The sequence below is a fragment of the Saccostrea echinata genome, unplaced genomic scaffold (assembly GCF_033153115.1).
Source record: "Saccostrea echinata isolate AGI-Se365-2 ecotype Australia unplaced genomic scaffold, CSIRO_AGI_Sech_v1 ptg000033l, whole genome shotgun sequence".
Lineage (NCBI taxonomy): Eukaryota > Metazoa > Mollusca > Bivalvia > Ostreida > Ostreidae > Saccostrea > Saccostrea echinata.
The window spans coordinates 28,521,820-28,546,136 of NW_026889782.1; the positions used below are offsets into that span (position 1 = coordinate 28,521,820).

The 24,317-nt window shown below is 33.0% G+C and overlaps 1 protein-coding gene across 1 annotated transcript; it reads left to right on the plus strand.

The window, feature by feature from the left end:
• The first annotated feature begins 17,403 nt into the window (after positions 1 to 17,403).
• Positions 17,404 to 18,459, plus strand: LOC133198370 (uncharacterized). Its single transcript, XM_061334467.1, has one exon. It carries the CDS (start codon positions 17,404 to 17,406, stop codon positions 18,457 to 18,459), a length of 1,056 nt encoding a protein of 351 aa, XP_061190451.1.
• Positions 18,460 to 24,317: the final 5,858 nt, after the last annotated feature.

The following is a 24,317-nucleotide window of genomic DNA, read 5'->3' on the forward strand; positions in this document are numbered from 1 at the left end:
CGCATTTTCCTACGAATTTCTGTGGTAATATATGGTTTATCTGATGGACGTATTGTAATTTGCTTTGTTGGTATATGTTTATCTACCAATTGTAGGTAAGTGCATGTAAAATTTTGATAGACTTCATTCATATTAATGGAGGTAAACACTTTTTCATCCCAATTGACATTTTTTAAGTCATCATTCAGGCCTTGATAATTTGCATTATTGTAATTTCTAATTGTACTTTTGAAGGCATGTTGTTTATATGTTTGAAATGAAATTTCTATAGAGACAGGTGAGTGAGAACTACAGATTGGTTCATCAACTGTAACACTCTCAACTTTGTTAGGATCATTAGTTAACACTAAGTCTATACAGGTTCCATTATCCGTTGTGAAGTTGGTAGGCTCTAGGACAACATTACTTAAATTAAGTTGTAGTAGTAGTTGTTTAAATATATTGTCTCCAGGGGTTAACATGTTCACATTAAAATCACCTAACAAAAATAATTTCATCTCTGTATCTATAGCTCTTTCTACAGTACTTGTAATTTTATCCCAAAAATCAGACCCAGAGTTAGGAGGTCTGTATATGACTCCAACTAGAAACTTTTGATTTTGTGAATGAATTTCTGCTCACAAAATTTCAATATCAGAAAAATTTAAATCATTTCTTACTACAAAATTTACTCTAGTTGAAATGTATAATGCAACTCCTCCACCATATCTATTTCTGTCTTTTCTAACTGGTTGATAATAACCATCTAGTGAAATTGTATTGTTGTCAATACTCTGATCTAAATGAGTTTCAGTAATGGCAATTATATCATTTCCTGATAAATCATTTCTAATAATATCAAGTTTTGGAAATAAACTACACACATTATTGTGCACAATACTGATGTGTTTTTTATAATCTGTTGAACCTGGGTTTGTTTCCACACATCCACAAAATAGTAACATTGTAATCACAATGATATTAAAGTGATGATTTGTGATATTAAAGATTTTTTTTGAATAGTAAACAAGATAATGTTCACATTTTTGGCAATGATTGCTAATCAATGATAATACATTTGAACTGAAATCTCTGACTAACATTACATGTACCTGGACTATAGTGATAAAATGAAATAAAGTAAGCAAGTAACAGGCTGGAACAAAAGTAAATGGAGAAAAATGAAACAAAGTAGAATGGAAATCAAACAAAAATAAACAAAAAAGGAACAAAAAATAAATGCAAACTAGAGCCGAGCTCGTTGCAGAGCAACGAATAGGTCTTCCGTTGGAGCAGTGACCTTGAGTCAAGGTCATGCCATATTCTAAGATGATAAATAATATTTTAAGGGACAATCAACTTGCAATGCTTCGCCAGTAGAAAGACAATAAAATAATGTACACTTTCTATTTTGTGACCTTGAACTTGTCCAGATGACCTTGCGTCAAGCCATGACACACTCTGGTTAAGACGCAAACCTATCTGTGTTACCGACTTGACAAGTTAACACATGTTCTTTCAGACCACACATCCAGTAAAAGCATCTTGTTCTTAGTGACGTCTAACTTGAGTCAAGGCCATGACACAGTCTGTATGATACCAACAATACCCATTCTGAGTGTTTCCAACTTGACAAGTTTACACATGTTTTTTTCATTTCGTTTCCATATAGTTGTAATTTATTACTTTTAACTCGCTGGTTTCAAATTTTATTGTATAAATGTTTTATGTCCAATTTCGATATTGAAAAACGTCGGCATCTTTGAGTACATGTACAAGGTGCATTACGTTACCCTATCACATCATGTTTATAACGCAGACCATACATGTATATATAGTCAGCGTTATAAAAAAAAGGTTTAAAAAAAACATTTTATTCATCAAAAATCTCTGCTTAATTATCTTTGCTGATTTCTTACAGAACTAGAGTGTTCCCAGGAACGCATGTGTCGCCTGCTTTTAGCTTCATTAAAGATGTAACTAATTCTAAAAGTTATCAGCTATTTATTTGCTAAGGCATTTAATATAGTTCATGCCAAAAAAACAAAACAAAACAAAACAATCCAGGGATAGTAAGACTGCGATAGAATCTAACAATCAAATAGAAATGCAAATCCTTAACCCCTGAAAGCTAAAATGGATATTAATGAAATTTGAATAAATTTATTATAAATAATTATATATAAATTATTTAAGTACGTGATTTCAACAATCCTTCGAAAGAGGCTTCAGTCTTTCATATCAGCAATTGTCAGTCTACACCATCCATTTTGGAATACCGATCCCGTTGTATTTTCATAGTACTTAAATTTCAGTTTTTGTGGTTTCTTTATTTCATACAGTGTCAAAATACATTGTCATGAGATCATAAACATGTATAACTGTTAATTATTAAACCCTGCCTCTGTAATTTCAGAAGACATAAGTTAAATTTAAACCTCCGCAGTATATTTTACAAAATAGGTCAAAGGTCAAGGTCAAGTGAACTGTAACGCTGGTATTTTTCAAAATGTTTATGACAAACAGTGCACATTCTAAATAGCATAGACTTACCTCATAAATATCAAAAAGAAGTTGTATATCGGCATTATTGGTTATTTTGAAAAGTAGGTCAAAGGTCAAGTTCAAGGATATCTAGGTCGGAAGCCATGGAAAAATACAAAAGCCATAGTGTCAAGCTATATGTGCAAATTATCAAACCCATACCTCTTACATTTCTCGAGATATAAGGTGTGACAGATGGACGGACAGCAAGACAGACGCCAGGTAAATTGATCGCTAAGTGCTGCTCTGCTCTGCAGGCGACACAAAAATGTTTGTTTGATTGTCTGTTTGTTGTTTAACGTCCCTTGAGCTGCCAGCATTTGCCAGTGGAGGGCTGCAAATTCAGACCTATACTCGACACTCAAGGCCATTGAGCAGTGGGGGATTTTTTTCATGCCGGCACCTACTGCTAAACGGGACCTCGGTTTATACGGCCTCATCCGAAGGACCATACTCCACGTTCTGTAGTGAAATTGTTTGTTTGTTTGTGTGTTAACGTCCCCGTCGAGATTTTTCACTCATATGGAAAAACCACCACTTGCCGGTGGAGGGCTGTAAATTCGACACTCAAGGCCATTGAGCAGTGAGGGATATTTTTCATCCCAGCACCTACTGCTACACGGGACCTCGGTTTATACGGTCTCATTTGAAGGACCACGTCCCGTAGTGGAATAGTTTGTTTGTTTGTGTGTTGTTTAACGTCCCTCTCGAGATTTTTCACTCATATGGAAACGCCACCACTTGCCGGTAGAGGGCTGCAAATTCAGACCTATACTCGACACTCAAGGCCATTGAGCAGTGAGGAATCTCTTTCGTCCCAGAATCTACTGCTACACGGGACCTCGGTTTATACGGTCTCATGCAAATGACCGGTCTCCACATCCCGCAGAGGGAGTCGAACCCACGACGTAAAGATTAACTCCTTACTCCGCGCCTCTAGAGCAAACACTCAAACCACTGCGCCACGCGGGCGACGTGGTGGTATTCGAAACCACAACTACGAATCGTAGGGGTAGAAACATTTTGATAAATGTATCATCATTATGAAAATCATGTTCTGACTTAAGCCTGTAGAACGCAATTTCATTTTTTTCTGGGACGGGGCACAAACAATCAAATTTTTTTGATATCTAAGCAAAAAAAAAAAATAAATAAAAATAAAAATAAAAACATAATTGCAGGGGGGGGGGGGTGGGCACGACCATATAGCTTTAAGCTATATAGTGACTAAGAAGGAATAACTTGTCATCTGTCAAAGTCTTTTACCTAAACTCTTCACTTTTAATTGTCAATGACAGATTCTTGCTACAAAGTGAAAAGCATACATTTATATGTAGTACAGCTATCCATCTCATATGCATAATCTATTTAATGAATCGTTTTATCCTAAAGGGAAAGTGAAATCTCAATCAAAATTTGTCACAAATACTGGACTCTCTGATTAATTATAATATATATACATGTAAGAACGGATCGTCAATTAGGACTGCAGGTTTGATAAATTCACAGCATGCATCTTCAGCCTTAATTAAAACGTTGTTTCGAAATATTACACTGTATCTATAAAAGCGTAAAATTAGAATTGACCTAAAGAATATTTTACACCACAGGGGAAATGCTTCCGTGGCACCAGAAGTTTACAATGTTGATTGACAGGTGTAGCGCCGTGCATGGATTTCATGTAACTATGTACAAATAAGAAATGAAGGGATCTAAAGAAAAAAGTTATTGTGATTGACATTGTAATTAAAACAGAGACAATTAACAGTAGTTTGGCTGTGCTGGCCTTTCTGACATTTGAAGTAAAGTTTGAGAATAACTTATCATTGAAATGAAGTTGTAAAAGTGTATTATCAATTATTTTCATTTTCATCATTGGATGTGCTAATAAGTTTGTTATATTCAAGTCCATGTATATGTACTCCTTGTACATTTATTTTTTTGAACCGCGCGTGCAAGTGTAATTAAATTATAAAATTAAGTTAACATACTTCTTAAATGCATGGCATTTACGTTACACAGTTCTGGACATTAGAAATAATTAAGCTTATAGTGTTGGCGATATTTTATCGTATGCTAAAAATATGTATTACATAAAACATGTATTTTAAAAAATTCAGCACAATATAGCCTTTCAGATACTTATACATACAAAATCAGATTACATATAATATGAAATATTTTATTGAATATTAGGATCTCTTCTCTGTAAACAGGTGTGTTTTGAAGAGGACATTGAAGGCGAAAAGGGGCTCGAATAGCCGCCAGTTTTTTTTCTTCGGAAAGCTGTACAGTTATCTTGGACGACATATCGCGTACAAGTACAGTGTACAAAACAGCAGTGAAAATAAAAATAATGAACTCAAAGTTTAATTCTCTTCTCTCAATTATTTTGTGAAACATAATTACCAACAAAGATATAAGTTTTAACCAGAGTGTATACAAAGCGACTTTTCAAGCGGTACATGAAAGCGTTTGACGCGTGACCAGGTACGTGTAATTGCTTTCAAAACATGCAAACTCAGACTACAGTATCAGGTAGCGCAGGTTGCTGGCCTGTCAATCAAATCAGCAGCTATTGTTTTATGTTTGTATGATTGTCGGGCGGTATGTTATCGATCTTAAGCTAGGTAGATTTTGTGGGCGTTAATGGAAAATTGGGTGTTTAATAAAAAGCACATGTACTTGTCATATGCGGGAGTTACAAAACTATAGTCGACAGAGTTTTTCACATAGCATGTTAAAAGTTGGTGTAATCATAAAGATAGTCATTTTAAAAAGAAAATAATGTAAAAGTGTTTAGCAATGTATCTTATTGTTTTCAAAATATATCTCTTTTGAATTCTTTGTCTACAAACCTTGTGTGTCAAGTTAGAATTATCTGCAGAATTAACCACACGCAATGAATCTCCGAAATTAAACACATAATAACACATAATTGAGAAATAAATCGTTTATTAAATACATGTATGCAGTTTAAAGATTAGGATTCATGAAATCGGGGACCTTTATACGTCCTTAATAAAATGTTTTGGATTTAAATTAAATCAAATTAAGATAAGAATAAATGATCTAATTGAATGATCCGGTATGATTTAAAAAATAATTTTCCGTAAATCATTGTGTCAGCAAAATGAATATAGAACGACAATGTTTTGTATATGAGCACTAATAGCTGCTTCCTCGGCTACATAATTAGGTTACATAATTGTAAACAAACACAAAACCCGGGTATATGTGAAACGCAGTTAAATGCAGTTAAAGACTGATTTATTTTTTGCTAACTTTTTTTAAAAATTTAATATAGTGTATGTTTCAACATTAAACGACGAAAAGATGTTTTGTTTACGAACGCAGGTCGCTGTTCACACGCAATGGATCTCTTGTAATTTCGGACACAATAATTTAATAAGTATATCACCAACATGATCAACATAGATAAGATGAAATAATTTGAAAGATCCGATTTGACTAAAAAAAAAACAATTATCCGTACATAGTTGAGTTTGCAAAATAGATTTAGAACGGCAATGCCTGTTTAGTGTATGGCCACTGATCACTGGATCTAGGTCACGCGTGATCGGGGGATGGCCGGTTACGTAATTATAAACAAAAACAAACCCCGAGACGTATTGAAAATGTGTGACTCAATAATTTGGAATGAAACCACAGAACACGTAAAAACCTATTTTAAAGTAGTATTAGTATTTAATTTGGATAGGTTTATCATTTATAGCAAGTTTATTTCAGTTATGCGCATAAAGATTTCACCTTCATTTGTCTAATGAAACTAGTTACCTGTATATGGGTCAAGCTTCTAGCTCATTTATTAAAAAAGACTCGAACAAAATAACAAGTTCACGAGATCAATAATATGTTAAAGAACAACTTTTTTAGCGAAATATTTACCGTTTTTGAGTTATAAAAAGAAAAATTTCAAGGACCCTAGATCCCTAATTTAAGGGACCAGCCCCTTTTTGGAGGTGCCAAATGAAAGACCTTAAAATTGTGCACAACTTTTATTCAACATGTCTCAACAAAATATTTTTTAGTTTAAAAGATACATAGGAAAATATGTGTAAACTTTCGCGCTTTTAGGCGTTCTAATTTTTGACCCCTATCTAGCGCCATTTTGAACACAGAAATCAAAAAACAAAAATAGATGTGCACAACTTCAATGCTTCTATTATTTAAATTCGGTAGAATTTATACTCCAGCTTTTGTAGTCTCGGAGCCTTTATCCGGAAATAAAGAGTCCTAAATTTTCATTTAAAGGGAGATAACTCAAAAGCGGAAGTGGATTTTTGACATGTTTGACAGCATTCTGATAGAGTTTTGTAACGTCTATAAACCCTGCAAATTTGAGCAAAATCCGTTGAGAAATGAGCGAGATATGAGGCCTCAAAGTTGGCGTCTAGAAAGGAGAAGAAAAAAAAAAAGAACTAGACCTTTTTTTCGTTGTTCAACGAAAATTGAAGTGCTTTTCGACTCTACTTCCTTAGCCTTTTATTGTTTACCATTAATATAATTCAAACCAGGGAAAATTAAAAAAAAAACAAAAAAAAACTTACTTTCATCCTTTTTATTCAGGGGACCTTGACCTTTGACCTTTTGAACACAATAAATCCTTTAGTAAGCTAAGATTTCTGTAATGTATATTCTTTGTATACATCAACATTCTTTACCCCCCCCCCCCTTTTTCCCCTGCGCAATTGCAACGTAGATTTTTTATGTAAACTCTAAACCAGACATCGTATTAACCTAAAATTTCAGGATACTTTACAAAACACCCCATAAAAACTTTCTGGAAGGTCTAAAGGTCATTGTCTAATTTACCTAGAAGATATAAACTTTATCGGCAAGAACAGGAAATTCAGAAGTGCCTAAAATTCCTTTTCTGGTGATCGGAGAAACAAGATATACATTTTATCTAGAATTTCTTCAAATATCTTTGATGTCATTTATTTCTTCTGTTATAATTAGTTAATTTCCTTTCAGATATTTATCTTCTTTTTCAAACCTCAAATTTATTTTAATTTTATTTAGAATTGATTCATCTTGTAAAATATGCTTTTTTGTGATCCTGAAATGAGATTCATGTTTTTTTTCTTTTTTTCTTTTTTTTTCCTGTACCTTCTAACTTTACATGATTTGACTTTAATCTATGAAAGTCCGTCTACGAAACACTTGAGGATCCACCCCCGTATTTTTGTTCTACGCATTTTAGGTGGCAGCGTATTTAGTTTCGTACTAAAGTCCCGGTCAAATATCTTAAAACACTGAGATCTCTTATGTTTGATGTGATATTCGATGTAGCAAAATGAAAGGAACCATCATGGGATACATGGCGAGTCTAGCAGAGCGCTTGTTGGAAAAGTATAGCTATGCAGCCAACAGGACCAAACCTTACTTTCGCTTTCTACGCTCGCCAACTGTGCAAAGAACGATAACTCTAATTACGCAATGAAATGAAGAGAACTCTAAAGGTACCGTTTTTCAGGCCTCTGAAACTCCTATAAGGGGTCAAAAAGTGACCCCACGGATCATAATTTTTAAAATGTACTCTTCGTGCTTAACTCAAATCCGAAAACTGTTTACAGATTGGTTGAGAAATAAAAAAGTTACAGGGAAAAAACTGTGTTGTTGTACTGGCCCCTAAAAATCCCTTATTTTGTGGAATTTTGTTTTCATCACCTAATCACCTGAAGACAGTGTAAAAGTAAGTATTCCACTTAAATATGACAAGAATTGCTTGCTTCCTTTCTGAAATAATGGAACATGCGTCATTTCAATTTAACATAGAAACTCTCCTAGACAATTTTTGGTGACTCATAAAACCGGAAGTTCTGCTTGGATTGACTTGAAACTTATAGTACATGTTCTATTAATCACTCTTAACAATATGTAGTCTTCAAAATATTTTTCCTACATGGTTTTGAAATTTTAAAATTTCCATCCCCCCTTTTTCTTAACTTTGGAGTCTTACAACACAAAAATGTATCATAGGTACAACAACGCTGTCGCTAACTTTTTTGTAGGTTTTCCTTTGAAGAATGTATTCCTAGAATTTGAATGAATTTCCATATCAAATAAGAAATGTATAAGCTCCTAAAGAAATCTGAGTTTTCTATTTGTAAATACCGGAAGTGAAGTTTCCGGAAGTACAAAACCTTACATACGGGAGACATTCAGATATGCTGTCTAACGGTTTTATTATAAAATACATATAACCAAAGGTTTTCTTTAAATCCGAAACGTAAAAGTGTTAGGTATAATATTAATATTAATAATAATAATAATAAAACAAGACGAAAACAATAGGGCTTTTCGCCAAAAGTCGAAAAGCCCTAATAATAATCTTAACCATCAGAATCAGTAGAAGGTCTTCCGTTGTGACGGAAGACCTTAATGAAAAGCAAACTTTGTAGAACAAAAAGTGTTAACATATATACACACATCGCATTTTGTGGAGTCTGAAATAGTTTAAGTATGAATGCTACATATAGATGCTTGGGATAAAGAAATTTACCGTGGAGATAATGTAGAGTTTCGTAGTTTTTACACCAAAACAAACTATTTCCGAGAAGGTGAAAAAGCTGAATATGTTCGTAGAACAAATTCGAGCAACAATTAATGACCCATGACTCCAGTATTAAGCGCACACACAAAAGAATGAAGATGGTTCTAAACATATAAGTATTGAGAGAATAATTACCGTAATTTTCAGGATAGATTTGCAACAATAAACAAGTCAGTGAATGTTCCTGTTTACTTGTACTAAAAATAGACCTGGATTTTCCCTGTAGGAAAAAAGCGTTTTTGCGACGTTGATTGTAAACAACAGTGTTGAGTTAGAAAAGAGAGCAAAACAGTGCATGTTCTAGCTCCACAAACAACAGAGAATTATTTTTTTCGTTGTTGGCTAGATATCATTAGTTAAACTTGAGCACAGTTATATATGGATACATGTTTATTTAACGGTCTGGGTGGCAAGTGCAAGAGCATAGGAAGTTCGAGTTTGCTCCATCCCCTGCATTGACTCCGCACCGATTGCGCTGTGGACCACTTTAGACAAATCTTCTGTCCTAGCGATTGTCCTGATTTTACCTGTTAAGGTTTTAACAAGGATTTTACCATCATGGGTCCATGCAGCCTCCAATCTTTCATTTTTCACTAACTTGCGTGCTTCGAATAGCAGACCCATTCTACGCCTCGTTAGTGCCTCGTTCACGAAAATTTTATAGCCATTATTTTGATTTTCGTTGAATGTTTTTAAATTCCTCTTGTTTGAAAACACTATGTCCTTATCTCTGTAGCTTACAAACTTAGCTTCTTTATACTTTGGACATATAAAAAAATAATGATACGAATCTTCTTTTTTGCCACATGAGCATAAAGGACTTGAGATTAAATTACATCTGTAGAGGTCAATATTTAATGCACAGTTATGTCGAAGTCTGGTCTGGAGAACATTCAGTCGCCTGTTACCATATTCAAAGTATGACGGTGGGGCAGATTTTTTAATACTTATTTTAGATTTAAAATTTGACAACAGTTGTAAGTTTCTATTTTCAAGTGGTAATGAGTTCCATTCATTAACTATAGTAGGAATAAACGATGACTTATAAGTCTGTAATCTACATTTTGGAATATCATAATTTTCAGAATTTCTAGTAGAATAGCTAGATGTATTGCATCGCATATTGGGAAGTATGTCCATTAGATAATCTGGTACTAAATTATTATGCATTTTAAAAAATGTCTTTAATCTTGCTGTCTGTCTTCTACAACTAAGTGGTTCCCATCCCGTTTCGAAGTAAAGTGAATCTTTAGAGGCTATAGTTGTTAAACCAGTGACAATTCGTGCAGCATAAAGTTGCAATTTTTCTAGTTTATCGTTATCATTGTTTTGACAGCAGCCCCATACCACAGAAGCATATTCAAGATGTGGTCTTATAAATGACGTATACATAAGGGAGAGAGATTTTCGATTCATTTTAAATTGTAATTTTTTTTAATAGAGCCAATTTTCTGTAGGCACTAGCCAGTAAATTTTCAATATGTGATGACCAACTAGCATCATGAGAAAATAATACTCCAAGGTGTTTGTGCTCAGTGACAAAGTCCAATTGACATTGTTGAAAGAGAAGCTTAGGATATTCGATGTTTTTCTTTGTGCTGAAAATTATTGCTTTAGTTTTTGAGGGGTTGAATTTCATTAACCATTTTTTTGACCAAAGTTCCAGTGCATTAAGATCTTGTATAAGATTTCTTTCAATAATTTTCATATTTTGAAATGAATGCTGCAAAGAATTGTCATCTGCAAATAGTCTACATAAAGTGATCATATTGTCAGCAACATCATTCACATAGATTAAAAACAAAAGTGGCCCTAATACTGAGCCCTGAGGAACACCAGCATACAAAGGTTTAGGTGATGATAACAAATTACGATACAAAATTCTTTGATACCTACATTTTAAATAGCTTTCTATCCATTTATACAAATTTCCATTTATCCCATATGTTTTAAGTTTGAACAAGATACCTTTATACCAGACACGATCAAATGCTTTTGATAGGTCACAAAATATCAAACAACAAAATTTACCATCATCAATAGATTTAACAATATTATCATATGTTTCAATTAACTGATATACAGTAGAGTGACCAGGTAAGAAACCAGCCTGATATTGATAAAAAAGATTATTATCATGAAAATAATTGTAAATATACTTAAAAACAACTCGTTCCATGATTTTCCCTACACAGCTCAGCAACGAAACTGGTCTATAGTTTGACATTAAAGAAGGATCTTCTTTTTTAAAAAGAGGAAGTACATTAGCTAGTTTCCATTCTGAGGGAAAAATACATTCATTTAACGATCGATTAAACAACAAACAAAGCGGTTTGGCAATAGAAAACTTTGCAGATAGATCTTGTGACTAATATTGTCAGGACCAATGGCCTTGTTTGTGGGAAGTATTGATATAATATCAATTATTTCTTGTTTACTAATGCATAAATTACTAATTTCATTATTACAAACATAATATGTATCAGGTAATTCTGACCCACTGTCATCAACACATGATACAGAAGTAAAATAGTTATTAAGTACATCTATTTTCTCTTCATTGGAATAGGCAATATTTGTGTCACCAGTATCTGTTGTATATTGTAATGGTGGAATATCAGAGGAAACTTTAGTTTTAAAAACATCCTTCAATAATTTCCAGTAAAGTTTCGAGTTGTTTTTACTAGCGTCTGTAAGATGTAATTCTAGATTATTATGGTAGTTTTCGATTGCATGTTTTCTCATATTGTTGAATTTATTTCTTATATGTTTAAAATTTGCCCAATCAGAGTCTTTTTTACTTTTAAGAGCTTTTTGTCTAAGTCTATTTTTAATACGAAGAGTTTTACGTAATGCAGAATCAAACCAGGGTTTATCTTTTGGCCTTATAATAACAGACTTTTCAGGTAACATTGTCTAACTATGTTCATAAATGTCAAAGAAAAATTTTCTGTAGCCTGGTTAACATTTTGTGCATTACAAATGAAGTTTTCCCAATCAGTATTTTCAATAAGGGAGTTAAGTTGATCCATATCAGCATTTTTATATACCCACACTTTTCGTTCATAAGATTTGTTTTGGTTGATACTTGATTTCAGAAAAATATATGTCCATTTGTAATCACTTATATCACTGTCTATGTCTAACACGCCTGAGTGAAGAACTAAAACATCCGAATTGATTAGAATTGGGTCAATGAGTGTGTTCGAGGTGTTCGTGACACGAGTGGCTTCATGGATAGTGTTTGTAAGACTGTATCGTAAGAGGATTTCATTAACAATGTGTGTTCTAGGAATATTAAAGAAGTCTACATTAAGGTCTCCAACTACAACAATTTTAGTGGATTAATGTCAGAAGCCTTTTCTATAGACCACATAAGTTTATTCCAAAAGGATTTATCACTGTTTGGTGGGCGATATACACAACACAGTAGAAAGTTACAGGTAGGTTCGCACACTTCTAACCAGATACATTCTATTGTAGTGGGTTCAAGGTCATCGCGTCTGGTAACTCGAAGAGATTCAGAAATATAAACAAGAAATCCTCCTCCATAAGAATTCCTGTCTCTTCGAAAAATTGTATTAAAGCCCTCAATTGAGATATCGCTATTATTTATACTACCGTCTAAATGTGTTTCTGTGAAGCATAAAATATCGAAGTCAGTGACAAACGTTGTCAAACTTTCAGTTTTGTTTCTAATGCTCCTAATGCTAAGGTGAAAAATATCTAAACTATGAATAGGAACACCATTTGGACCGGGATTAGTTTCGATGTCGCCAGATAATAAAAGTAGTAAATGAATAACTTGTAAGCAAAAATGTACATGACCAAAGTTTTTCATACCCTTTTTAGTTATACATTTAAACATTTGCAAATAATTTTTGTACGCATGGAATAAAAGCGAAAGTAAGATCCGAAGATCAAAAAGACAGAATAGCATTGATTTGATAATACAACTATTTTTGAGATAATAGATTCCTATTGCGGCTCGATATTGCAATAGTGTATTACCTGTCATTAGCTTTTGTAAGTTTCACACAATCAAAAGACTTAAATTGAAGGAGCCGCTTGTAATGACAACTGTCAGAATGCTTATAATACATGTGAAATAAACTGTGACCAATATAAGTAGGAAAAAATGAATAATAAAACAAAAACAAAGAACAAAAACCCTTCATATATGTCAAAATAATAAATTTGAACATTAGTGAAGGAAACAAAATAAAAATTGTGAACAAGTATAAGGAAAATGACACCTCTATGTCGCTAGGCAAAACAAGGCGCATAGTGAGAGAAGCGTTGTTATAAAACAATGTAAATAAATGTACTATGTACACGATTTTCCAAAAAACAGTAATCATACTGTTATTGTAAAGGGAGAGTTTAAAGGTAAATCAGAAATATCTTAGATATAACTTATAGTGATATAAATTAATTGTTTGCTAAGAGTATACTTTAGTTTGCAGGTGTTCAAATGTTGTCGCCCCAGCAATTTTTAAAGGTATTTTAAAGCAAAGATACCACCTCTTTTCAAGGGCCTAACTAAAGAAGAATACACTGTACGTCTCAGGAAGCCGTACCATAGGCCAATTTTAAAGTGACAGTACGACGCATCTCATCAAAAAACTGACTTGATAAAATTTTTCGACAAGATTTGGAATTTTTCTACTGCTCATAAATGTATAAACTTTCAGAAAATTACAACTTTCACAATTAAATAATTTTGATTATTTCATTAAAATTAATAGTTGTTTATGGGACATAAATATATATATCGCAACGTGTTCGGGGTTCCACATTCCATGCTATGCACGCATGCGTAGTTTTCATAAACAAAACAGCATGTTAATTTTGTATGAGGAGAGAATATTTCTGTTTCTCAAACTGCTTACATCAACTTTATACCTTATTTCTTAAAGGTGCTTGGACACAGATTTGAAGTTAATATTTTCTCAAATTTTCTGTATAATTTCATGACTTATATGTTGCTTTAGCATTTCATACTAAAATATAATAAAAATCTTATTTCATCTCGAAGTTATTAAAACTTCGAATTTCTGGACGCGTTGGATTGACACATCCTTGCGCTTTCACATATTTTAATTTTATTCTTAATACTTAAGAAAAGTGGCGATTTTGTTGTGTATTAATGAAAAATATTAAAACTATAACACAGAAAATTCAGAGTAGAAATGTTCGAAAGCAAAACCCACTCACAGTATTGTAAGTCCGTGCTCAGTGGTGTGTGCAGAGTTTAACAATTGAACACACCCGGTGAATCGTAAACATTAACAATAACAGAGCTCGTGCCCTGTTTACAAAAACAGTTTACGTTTCACGGGTGTGTTCAATTTGTTATAGTCTATACACATCACAGAGCACGGACTGACAATACTGGTGAGTTGGTTTTGCTTTCGAACATTTCTACTCTGAATTTTCTGGATTATAGATGTAATGTTTTGCATTTATACATAACAAAATCGCTTCTTTTCTTAAATATTAAGGATAAAGTTAAAATTTGTGTAAGTGCAAAGATGTGTTAATCAAACGCGTCCCGGAATTCTTAGTTCCAATAATTTCCAGATAAAATAAATTTTTAATTATATTTTCGTGTGAAATGCTATTGCAATATATAAGTCTTGATATCATACAGAAAATTTGAGAAAATATTAAGTTCAAATCTGTGTCTAAGCACCTTTAATGATATATTGGGTATTTGAATGAAAAAGCACAGTTTTTGCAGCCGAACTGTCGCTTTAAAGATTTCAACACTATTTTGAAAGAGTGTATATGTATAAACAATATTTAATCTAACCAAACCATATCTAATTTATTAAAGTTTCATATATCTAATGTTATAGTCACGAAGTTTACCCCATAAATAAAAGGAATGAGGAAACGACATCTGAAGTATATTTATCAAGATGAAATAATTATACAGAGACATATTTACAACTCCTGTGGTCCTATAGTATAAAATATAGTAAAAATAGGATCAATAGGAACTGCTTATTAGATCGAAACGAATGAAATGCAGTGAAATTTATTGAAATGCATACACAAGGTTGGCACCTCACCTGCTCATGAGGCAGGCTTTGCCATGCTAACTATGTACGTTAATTTTAGAAGACACATTTGTAAATACCATCGAAACACTCTTTAGTCATGGTATATTTAATTCACGATATATTTCAAGAGTGTAACTTATAAGTTAAATATATATAATAAGATTGATACGTCGCCGTTGTTTTATAACACGAACTGACCCTCTGTGGCCACATGTTGTGGGTGCCATATGAGAGTAAAACAAAAGCCGCCGTTCTGATAAAAAAAAAAAAAAAAAAAAAAAAAAAAAAAAACGGATTTTGATGAAATTTTATTTTATCAAGTTGATAAACAAAAAAATATTTGAATAATCTTATTAAAAAAACTTTTCAGTTGGCACGATTTAAGTGGGTCGGTCGCGTTAGGGGAAACAAAGCTATTTTTTATTTTGGCCTAAAAGGGTCAATAATTAGATAAAAACCGCCTTACGATTTGCAGATCTTTATTTCTCGCTGGGTCGGACAGTATCAGGGACAGCGTCCTGATTCCAGCTCCCCGAATGTTAACAGAATTTTGTTTTTATAGACAAGATTGATAATTGACAAACTTGAGTAACATAAGTTATTTGATCTACAAGTAGAGTTAAATATTATATTTTTAAATATAGAGTTAATAGAGTTAAATATTATATTATATAATTAAATATATTATATTTTTAAATAAACAACTCAAATCACTCAAAGCACAGTCCATCTGGTAATATCACTCATGGCTAATTCTCACAATTAAATATTTTATGATAGATAGATCTGGCAGATTGAGGCGATTAAAGCATTTCATTAATTACAATAACAATTGCGTAGAAATTAATAATGAAAAATATCAAAGTAAATGTGAAAATGTCGAATGGTACATTTTCATCTGTGACAGTACAGGGCATCATATACAATGATCATACTTTTTACCCCGCATTATAGCACAAACATGCGATTCCTTAGGAGGATTAAGACATTCCAATTGAATTTTAAGTGACCGTCAAAAGAATTGATACTCGTTAGGTGTAAATGCCTCAGGACCTGTTAATCTTATATATCAATAACTTCGATTATATAATTATTTAGCAATGCCTTTTATGTCCATTCTGTTAAAGAAACACACCTGCCCATCAATTAATTCAGCCAGTGTCATAATGCAGTTATTGTTTTTTCTCTATCTAACAAAAACTATGTCCATTATATCTTCTTCAGTTTGGGGGCCCGATGCTCTACAGGCCACATCCAACTCGGTTAAGACTTGTAAGCTATTGTTGAAATTCATGTTCATTGTTATTTACCATCGTGTTTAGTTCTTGGACTTTATAATGGAAGTCCGTAAGAAATACGGTATATTTCTCGTTTACTTTGTATTACTGCTCCACAGCGCCACTATTGTATTAACCGCCAACATTCCTTTTTCCCCTTTTATGCTTACACCGCGGATATAGTCCAGGAATCAGTTTTATAACTTATAACCAAAATCTAACTGGTTATAATACCATTAACACGGTCTTTTATTGCTTGTGTACGTATTTTCTTAAGGAGACGGTTTTATGATTTTTTTATTCAGAAATCTGTATTGAAATCTTGTGAGTGTATTTTTTTTCTGCACTAAGGGGGATCCGGACTCACTGGACCCCTTTTATGGATCCGACTTTGCCTTTCAATATTAACTATATATTCTAAGAATGTTACTCTAAGAATGTAACTAAATTATACGCAGAATAAAGACCTAATTATTAAAGCTGCTGAATATTACTGCATGGATATGTTAACACAAGTGCATTTCAGACAGTGAATACATTTACATCTGTTTATTATACCTAAAAATTATGCTTTTGAAGTTGTGCACTTCAATGATTTTAAATACCCAAAAAAAGACTACAGATAATACACGATATTACAAACCGAAAGTACATGTGAGGGATTTTCCATCAAATAAAAATACTTTCTAAAGTCACCTTCAGAGTATACAGGTATGTTTTATATACTGTTATCAATTCTCTTGAATTAAAAAGTGATAGATACATCCTGTTGTCTTTCCATGGCCTTGTTTAAAGCTAAAAAATTCATTTCTGAAAAATTGACCCAGATAAACCATATTTTTTTCTTAATGTCAAGTTGTGATAAAGGAAAATGACACTATGATACAGATGTGTATAAAGTTTTATATCTCTTTTTCAGACTTTTGCTACTTAATATATATTATAATACATTGTAATGTATCACATACCTCGACTATCAGAGATGTTGTATGTGGGCCTGTGTAATGAGATAGGGAGTCCTTCAGAAGTGAGGTTCAGGAGAGAAGTTATGGACACTGTGGAGGTTGTGAAAAAACCTCTGTACATCATGAAGGGACTCTACACATTGAAGAGTGGGAGTCATCGTGATGGATTCAGACTGATAACTTCAGATGAAGATTGGATGTTATGGGCTCCAGAACACAAGGTAATCTGTGATCTCTCTCAGATCAGTCTTTATCGTATCCCACAGCACACTGTGATCCTGATGGAGTGTGATGATTTACCGCCGGGATTTACCAGACTAAATCTGTTAAGTCCATTAAATAATGCAAATACATGTATCATATCATCCTGTGTAGCTAAGAAGAAAGATATATATATTTCGAGTGCATTATTCCGCTTTAACAATTTACAATTCCTCCAGACCCGCCATGCCTTCTTTGCTTCATCGATTCCTCATGGGCCCTCATCAAATATCAAAGAACTAGATTATGAAGGCGATTATGTGTTCTGCTTTCGGTCACACCACCGGCCAACAATAGCTCTACCATGGATACAGAGATGCCGACAACAAGGCTGGCCGTCAGGGATTGTTGTATCGGATATAATAAGCGGAGGATTCCATGTTGTTCCTATCGGCAGCACACCTGAAAATGGGGAAGAATGGAGAATCTCATTCTCTCAAGCAGAACAGAAGCTTGTGTATTCAATGAATCACTGTCAGTTTTTGTGTTATGGTCTTTTTAAATTTTTCTTAAACGAAGTTATTAATTCTCAAAACAATAACCCGGTTCTTTGTTCATACTTCATCAAAACAGTTGTGTTTTGGGCAATTCAGAGTGATAATTCTTTGACTTGGAATCCAGATAACTTGTTGTCTCATTTCTGGAAATGCTTTAAATTATTGATATACTGGATACGAATCGGAGAATGTCCAAACTTTTTTATTCCAGAAAACAACATGTTTAGAGTGAAAGTCATCGGTTCTTTACAAACTTCATTGTTCAGTCAGCTGTATGATTTGTATTGAAAGGGGATACCATGTTTACTATTAAGTCGAACACTGAGACCTTACCTAAGTAAGGCCGTGTTATACAAAACGTTACTAATCTGTACGGACGAGAGCAGTATAATAAAAAGCACCAAGTTAGATATCAGCTTCTTTACAGAATTAAAATCATTTCAAACTGGTTGGAGTCTTGAGGAACCCATAGTATTTATGAGCCATGTAGAGAGATTAATAAGGGAAAGGCTAACACCGCATCAGGCAATTACGTTACAATGCATGACGTCAGACGAATTAAGGAACACTGCCCTGATGATACAGAATAGTAGAAATCCAAATAAAAATCGTACTGTTTATTACAATACTAGTAAAGTAGCAGCATTGTTAAAACTGTCGTGTACATTTGGATATGTGTCTGACATATTGTATCTTGCTATGTACTTCTACAGAACACGTAGATATAAACTTTCACTCAGTATTTTACAGAAAGCACAAGAGAAAATGTCTGTCCCTTTTATTGTGTATAGAGATAATGTAAATATAGATATGTACGAACACTACACCGCAGGGATGTCTCTGTATAACAAAATCAGGAGAGCTATAGTGGTTGACATTAATTTAGATTATGAATGCACTTATATTGATGAACTGGTATTAGAGCAGAAGATCAATAACAAGAATGGCAGGGGTATATTATTTATCCCACCTCTTGTGATGTTACACATGTTGTTAATACTGAATCACCACAGACTGGGTGACACAGTCAGGTCACAACAATCTCTACAGGATCTTCAGACTCTGCTGATATATGATGACGGAGGTAATGTACCTACTCACCTCAGAGACATTTCTTGGCATATATTGGGAATCTGCCAGCAAATCTGTGGGGATTATATAGGATCTCTGCATTCCTATCAATATTCATTACAACAATATCCCATTCACAAAATCCAGGAAGCAACTCTGTTAAGAATGAACACTTTTCCTTATAGGGCTATGCAGTACTGATTTGTTTAAATTAAAATGCCAATTGTTTATTGATTCTATTTTTGTCACTTGAAAAGAGTCTGAACAAGTTTTTGCAAATTCATTCTTATAACTTAGATTTTTTTTCAAATATTTAACGTTTCATTTGCTGTGTTTTTCTACTAAGCCAACTGTGAAATTGATTTGAATGTCATTGTCGTGTATACTCACGCATAGAAATATGCACGGAGAAACTTGCGCTAAAGTGACGTCACAATGAGCTACAGAGACGTTAATAAAAATGTAATTATATAGGGCAGCGAACAATTCAAACATTGAGTAGATTTTTGGTGCTTTTGAACATGAAAAATGTAAATATAAGGAATGTTTTTAAGTTATTTGTAACTTGTTTCTTTTTTTCGCATTTTATTTTTTATTGCTGATAGATTACTCCTATTATAACTTGAGTTTAATATATACCTTATTATGTACCCTTATAGTGGATGTTCTACACGTAATACTATATAGCAATGTACGTGATTTTAAACTTTTTTTTTTGAAAAAAATAATAATTTCAAGTCGACCTAAGTTAAGTTCCTCATATCATGAAAGTGGGACATTCAGTTTAAGGTACTAACTGATCAATACCCTTTTTTATTTTGTTTTATACCTGAGCAGAGATAATTTATTTTTTATATTTACATTTTATATCGTATTTCATTCTTATTTCAAATAATGTCTGACTTATAACTCAGAAAATAATAGAAATAAAATCTCAAGCTACCTTTCCTATTTATGGTATTTCCACACTTTTTCATTTATTCAACTTTGTACCCGATAGAAAACAAAACATCCGTGGAAGGATGTTTCTGAAAAGGTATAAATATAATATTGTTAGGTGGAATAAAAAAAAATCCTATCATGAGTTGATAATTTATTCTTTTTAGAAAGATTCCGTGACTAATTTCTTTTTCTTAATTTATGATGTTTTAATTATGTTTCTATATTAAATAGTTCCACTGATTCACAAAACTCAGGTTACAATTATTTGAAACTAACAATAAGTGAATATTTAATGCTGAACATATAAAAATTCCAGTCCTTTGAAAATATCAGCGAGCAATCAGCTATTTCCGCTACTTTCTTAGAATCCAACGAATTACACCTCCAAACTCGCTAAATGGTGACGTTGGTTTGATCTCATGCTAGTTTCGTTGTTGGATAAACATGGTTAGATTGTCATGTCGATGGCGGCCGATTTACAAGAAGGATTTTTAATATATTGATTATGATTGGTGTGCGAATAACTGGTGTAGGGAAACAAGATGCTCAAGGGCCTTGAATCGCTCTTCTGATAAATTGTATAACCTATCACCTGTCAATTTAGACAATTCCAAAAGTAGGCCATCATGATACATTTTGGTTATTCACTCTGAGAACCCAAGATGCATCAACTGACAAAGTTCAATGATTCCAAGCCCCTTATTATCTTAAATATTCAGATAAAGGCATGAGATTCCAAAATGTTACCTACTTTTTGGTACACATTCTCCGAGACCCCAAAATGCCACAACTGACAAAGTTTGATGATTTTAAGTGTCTTATTATTTGAAATATTTGGATATTGCCTTAAAATTCTGAAAGTAGGTCAGTGTGACCTACTTTTAAGGTGACACATTCTAAGGACTCAACTGACAAAGTTTGATGATTCTAAGCCAATTAGTACCTGCAATATTTAAATGTAGACCTTACCTCAGTATAAGGCTATCTAAATCAGAACATTGAGAGTCTGTACAGACGAGAGCAGTATCATAAAAAGCACAAAGTTAGAAATCAGTTTCTTTAAAGAATTAAAACCATTTGAAACTTGCTTGAGTTTTGAGAAATTCGCTGTTTACATGAATCAAATAGAGAGATTGATAAAAGAAAAGCTGGCACCGCATCAGGCAGTTTCATTACAATACATAACATCGGAAATATTAAGGAACCTTTCCCTTGCGATACAAAACAGTAGATATTCAAATAAAAACCGTACTGCGTACTGCAATACCAGAAAAGTAGCTGCAATTTTAAAACTGTCATGTACAATAGATTGTGTGTCAGACATTCTGTATCTTGCTATGTGCTTTTACAGAACATGTTGGTATGAACATTCACTCAGTTGTTTACAGAAAGCACAAGAGAGAATGTCTGTCCCTTTTATTGCGTATAATGGTAATTTAAATATAGATATGTACGAAAACTTCACGGCAGGGATGTCTTTGGATAATAAAATCAGGAGAGCTGTAATGTTTGACATTGTGTTAAACATTATATAATTAAATACACTTACATTGATGAACTAGAGTAAGAGAAGAAGATTAATAACAAGAATGGCAGAGTTTTATTATATAATCCGGCTTAAGTGATGTTACACATCCACATGACGGCGGATTATCAAGAAGAGTTTAAATATGTATTTTAATCGGTGTCCGTATAACTGGTATAGGAAAATAAAGGAAATCTTTACCAAGCTTGGTGCCGCAGTATTGTTTTGATCTGCAACACCTCATATATGTAAAACTTTCGAACATCGATTTTCGAGTCTCTTTACATCAAATGAAAATCCCTTCATAACTTATAAATAGATATAACCTTTAAGAGTTCATTCGAGTCAAAGAATATGACTTAAAATAAATAAGAAACTTCTCATTTAGCCCAGTTCCTATGTGGAATACTTCCACTGCACTGGGTAACCGGTAGACAGACTTGCGAAAAACCAGAACAGAGATTATGCTGCTTTTGTCACAACCAGTTACCCGAAACGGAGACACTTTTGTGTATGACTGTCCTTTTTACTGAACTGAATTTATTAATCTCTTCACAATTTTACAATTGTATACAGAGACATAAATGTAAACAATGATGACAAATAAAAACAAATTTTAGCATGCGTGAGTATGAGGATAGACAAATAGTACAATTAAAGATATAGTTCTTTACTAATTCGGGGAGCACGTTTTAGTAATTATTCTAATAAATGTACACAGTTTTCTTAAAAAGGATTTTTTTTTTCTGAATTCATTATTTCTCTGAATGAAATCGTATTCTTAAACCGTAATTGTTTTTGCGATAAACATTTATTTCTTTCGTGTATCACTGACATACAGTTTAATATGTAATGGAACTCATCGCCTATTTCATTTAAATTACATTTTTGACATAGTCTCGTTTCGTTTGGTTCATATAGCCAGCGTCCACTTTCAATCGGTAAATAATGATTGCAAGTGCGGAATTTGGCATCTTTTTGGCAATTAATGGCATCTTTTCGGGATAGAATATCCAAGTATTTTTCAAATTTTAATTCGTCTTTGTATATTCTGTAATTTAGAGTCTTTGGTGAAATATATGAAGATAACGAACAGTATTCAGGCTCAAAAGTCCATCAAACAATACAAAATAGGAGCAGAGCAAACACAGACCTCCAAACATCAGAGGTGGGATCAGGTGCCCTGGAGGAGTGAGCATCCCCTGCCGACCGGTCACAATCGCCGTGTGCTCCTTGACATGATCGGGAAATAACGGAAAAATCCGTCGACAATTCAGTGTGTAAATAATGGCCTAACAATTTGTATGAAAAACGTCAGTTTTGATAAGTTTGAACATCCAAATTCCATTCTTGTTTAAATTGATCAAGTAAAGTAAGTTTTACTTTCGATCTCAACCAATTTGGATTAAAGGTTTGACTTTGCCAAATATTTGAAAGTCCACAGTTGTTTAAAATATTCAAGACATTATTTAGCCAAGCAATCTTTGTCTTTTGATTTACGATATCACTTAAATTGAACATTAGGGTTGATATTTTTGTTTCCTTTCCAAGTTTAAGTTTGCACCAATGTGATATAATACGCGTTTGTATTTCAATGGACATTGGATGTCGACCGAGTTCACCATACACCATACAGTCCGGAGTAGATTGGTTAAGGTAAAGGAGTAATTTACAAAATATTAGATGTACTCTCTCTACAGTTGCATTGTTCGAAAATCCCCATACTTCACACCCGTACAGCAATATAGGCTGAACAATTTTATCAAACAAATCTTACTGACACCGTATTGATAGATTATGTAAGCGGCCTTTCTTAAGAATTTCAAATATTGCTTTATTTGCTTTATCAACTTGTTTCTGTTTTGCTTCTTTGAATGAACCAGATGCGCTAAATAAAATACCCAAATAATTAATTTCATTTACAACTTCAATAAGCTGTTCGCCGTATTTAAATTCAGGTTTTTCTTTTTTCTTCCCTTTACTTATTATCAAAACCTTTGTTTTGGTAATATTTATCTTTAAATTCTATTTTCTGCAATATTTTTCAAAACAATTAATTTTTGCTTGTAAGTGTTCAGCAGAATCAGCTATCAATACAGTGTCATCGGCATATAATAGTACAAACAATTTCAAATATACATTCAAATGTTGTTCAAACATAACAGATAAAGAAGGTAAACCAATTGTCATATTTTGCTGGAAAAAATTCTGTAAGTCCTTTAAATAAATTGAAAATAAAAAAAGATGACAAATTTTTTCCTTGCCTGACACCATTTTCACATTGAAAAAAATCAGTAACCTTGTTATCATAGACTATTCTCGACTTGATTTGATTATACATATTAATTCGTAATAACATTGTACATATTTCCATTAATATTGTTTGCACATAGCTTATACCATAGAAATTTTCGCCATACGTTATCAAATGCTTTTTCAAAGTCTATAAAAGCACAAAAAAGCTTTTTCTTTTTTAATTTCAATAACTCTGATAAAATATGCATTGAAAAATAAATGATTGGTAGTTGAGTATTGTTTTCGGAAACCTGTTTGATTTTCGTGCAGTATTTCGTATTCATCTGAAAAATCATTTAATCTGTCATTTAAT

Excerpts from the sequence above, each read along its gene's own strand:
- LOC133198370 (XM_061334467.1), top strand. The coding sequence starts at position 17,404 with ATGTATCACATACCTCGACTATCAGAGATGTTGTATGTGGGCCTGTGT.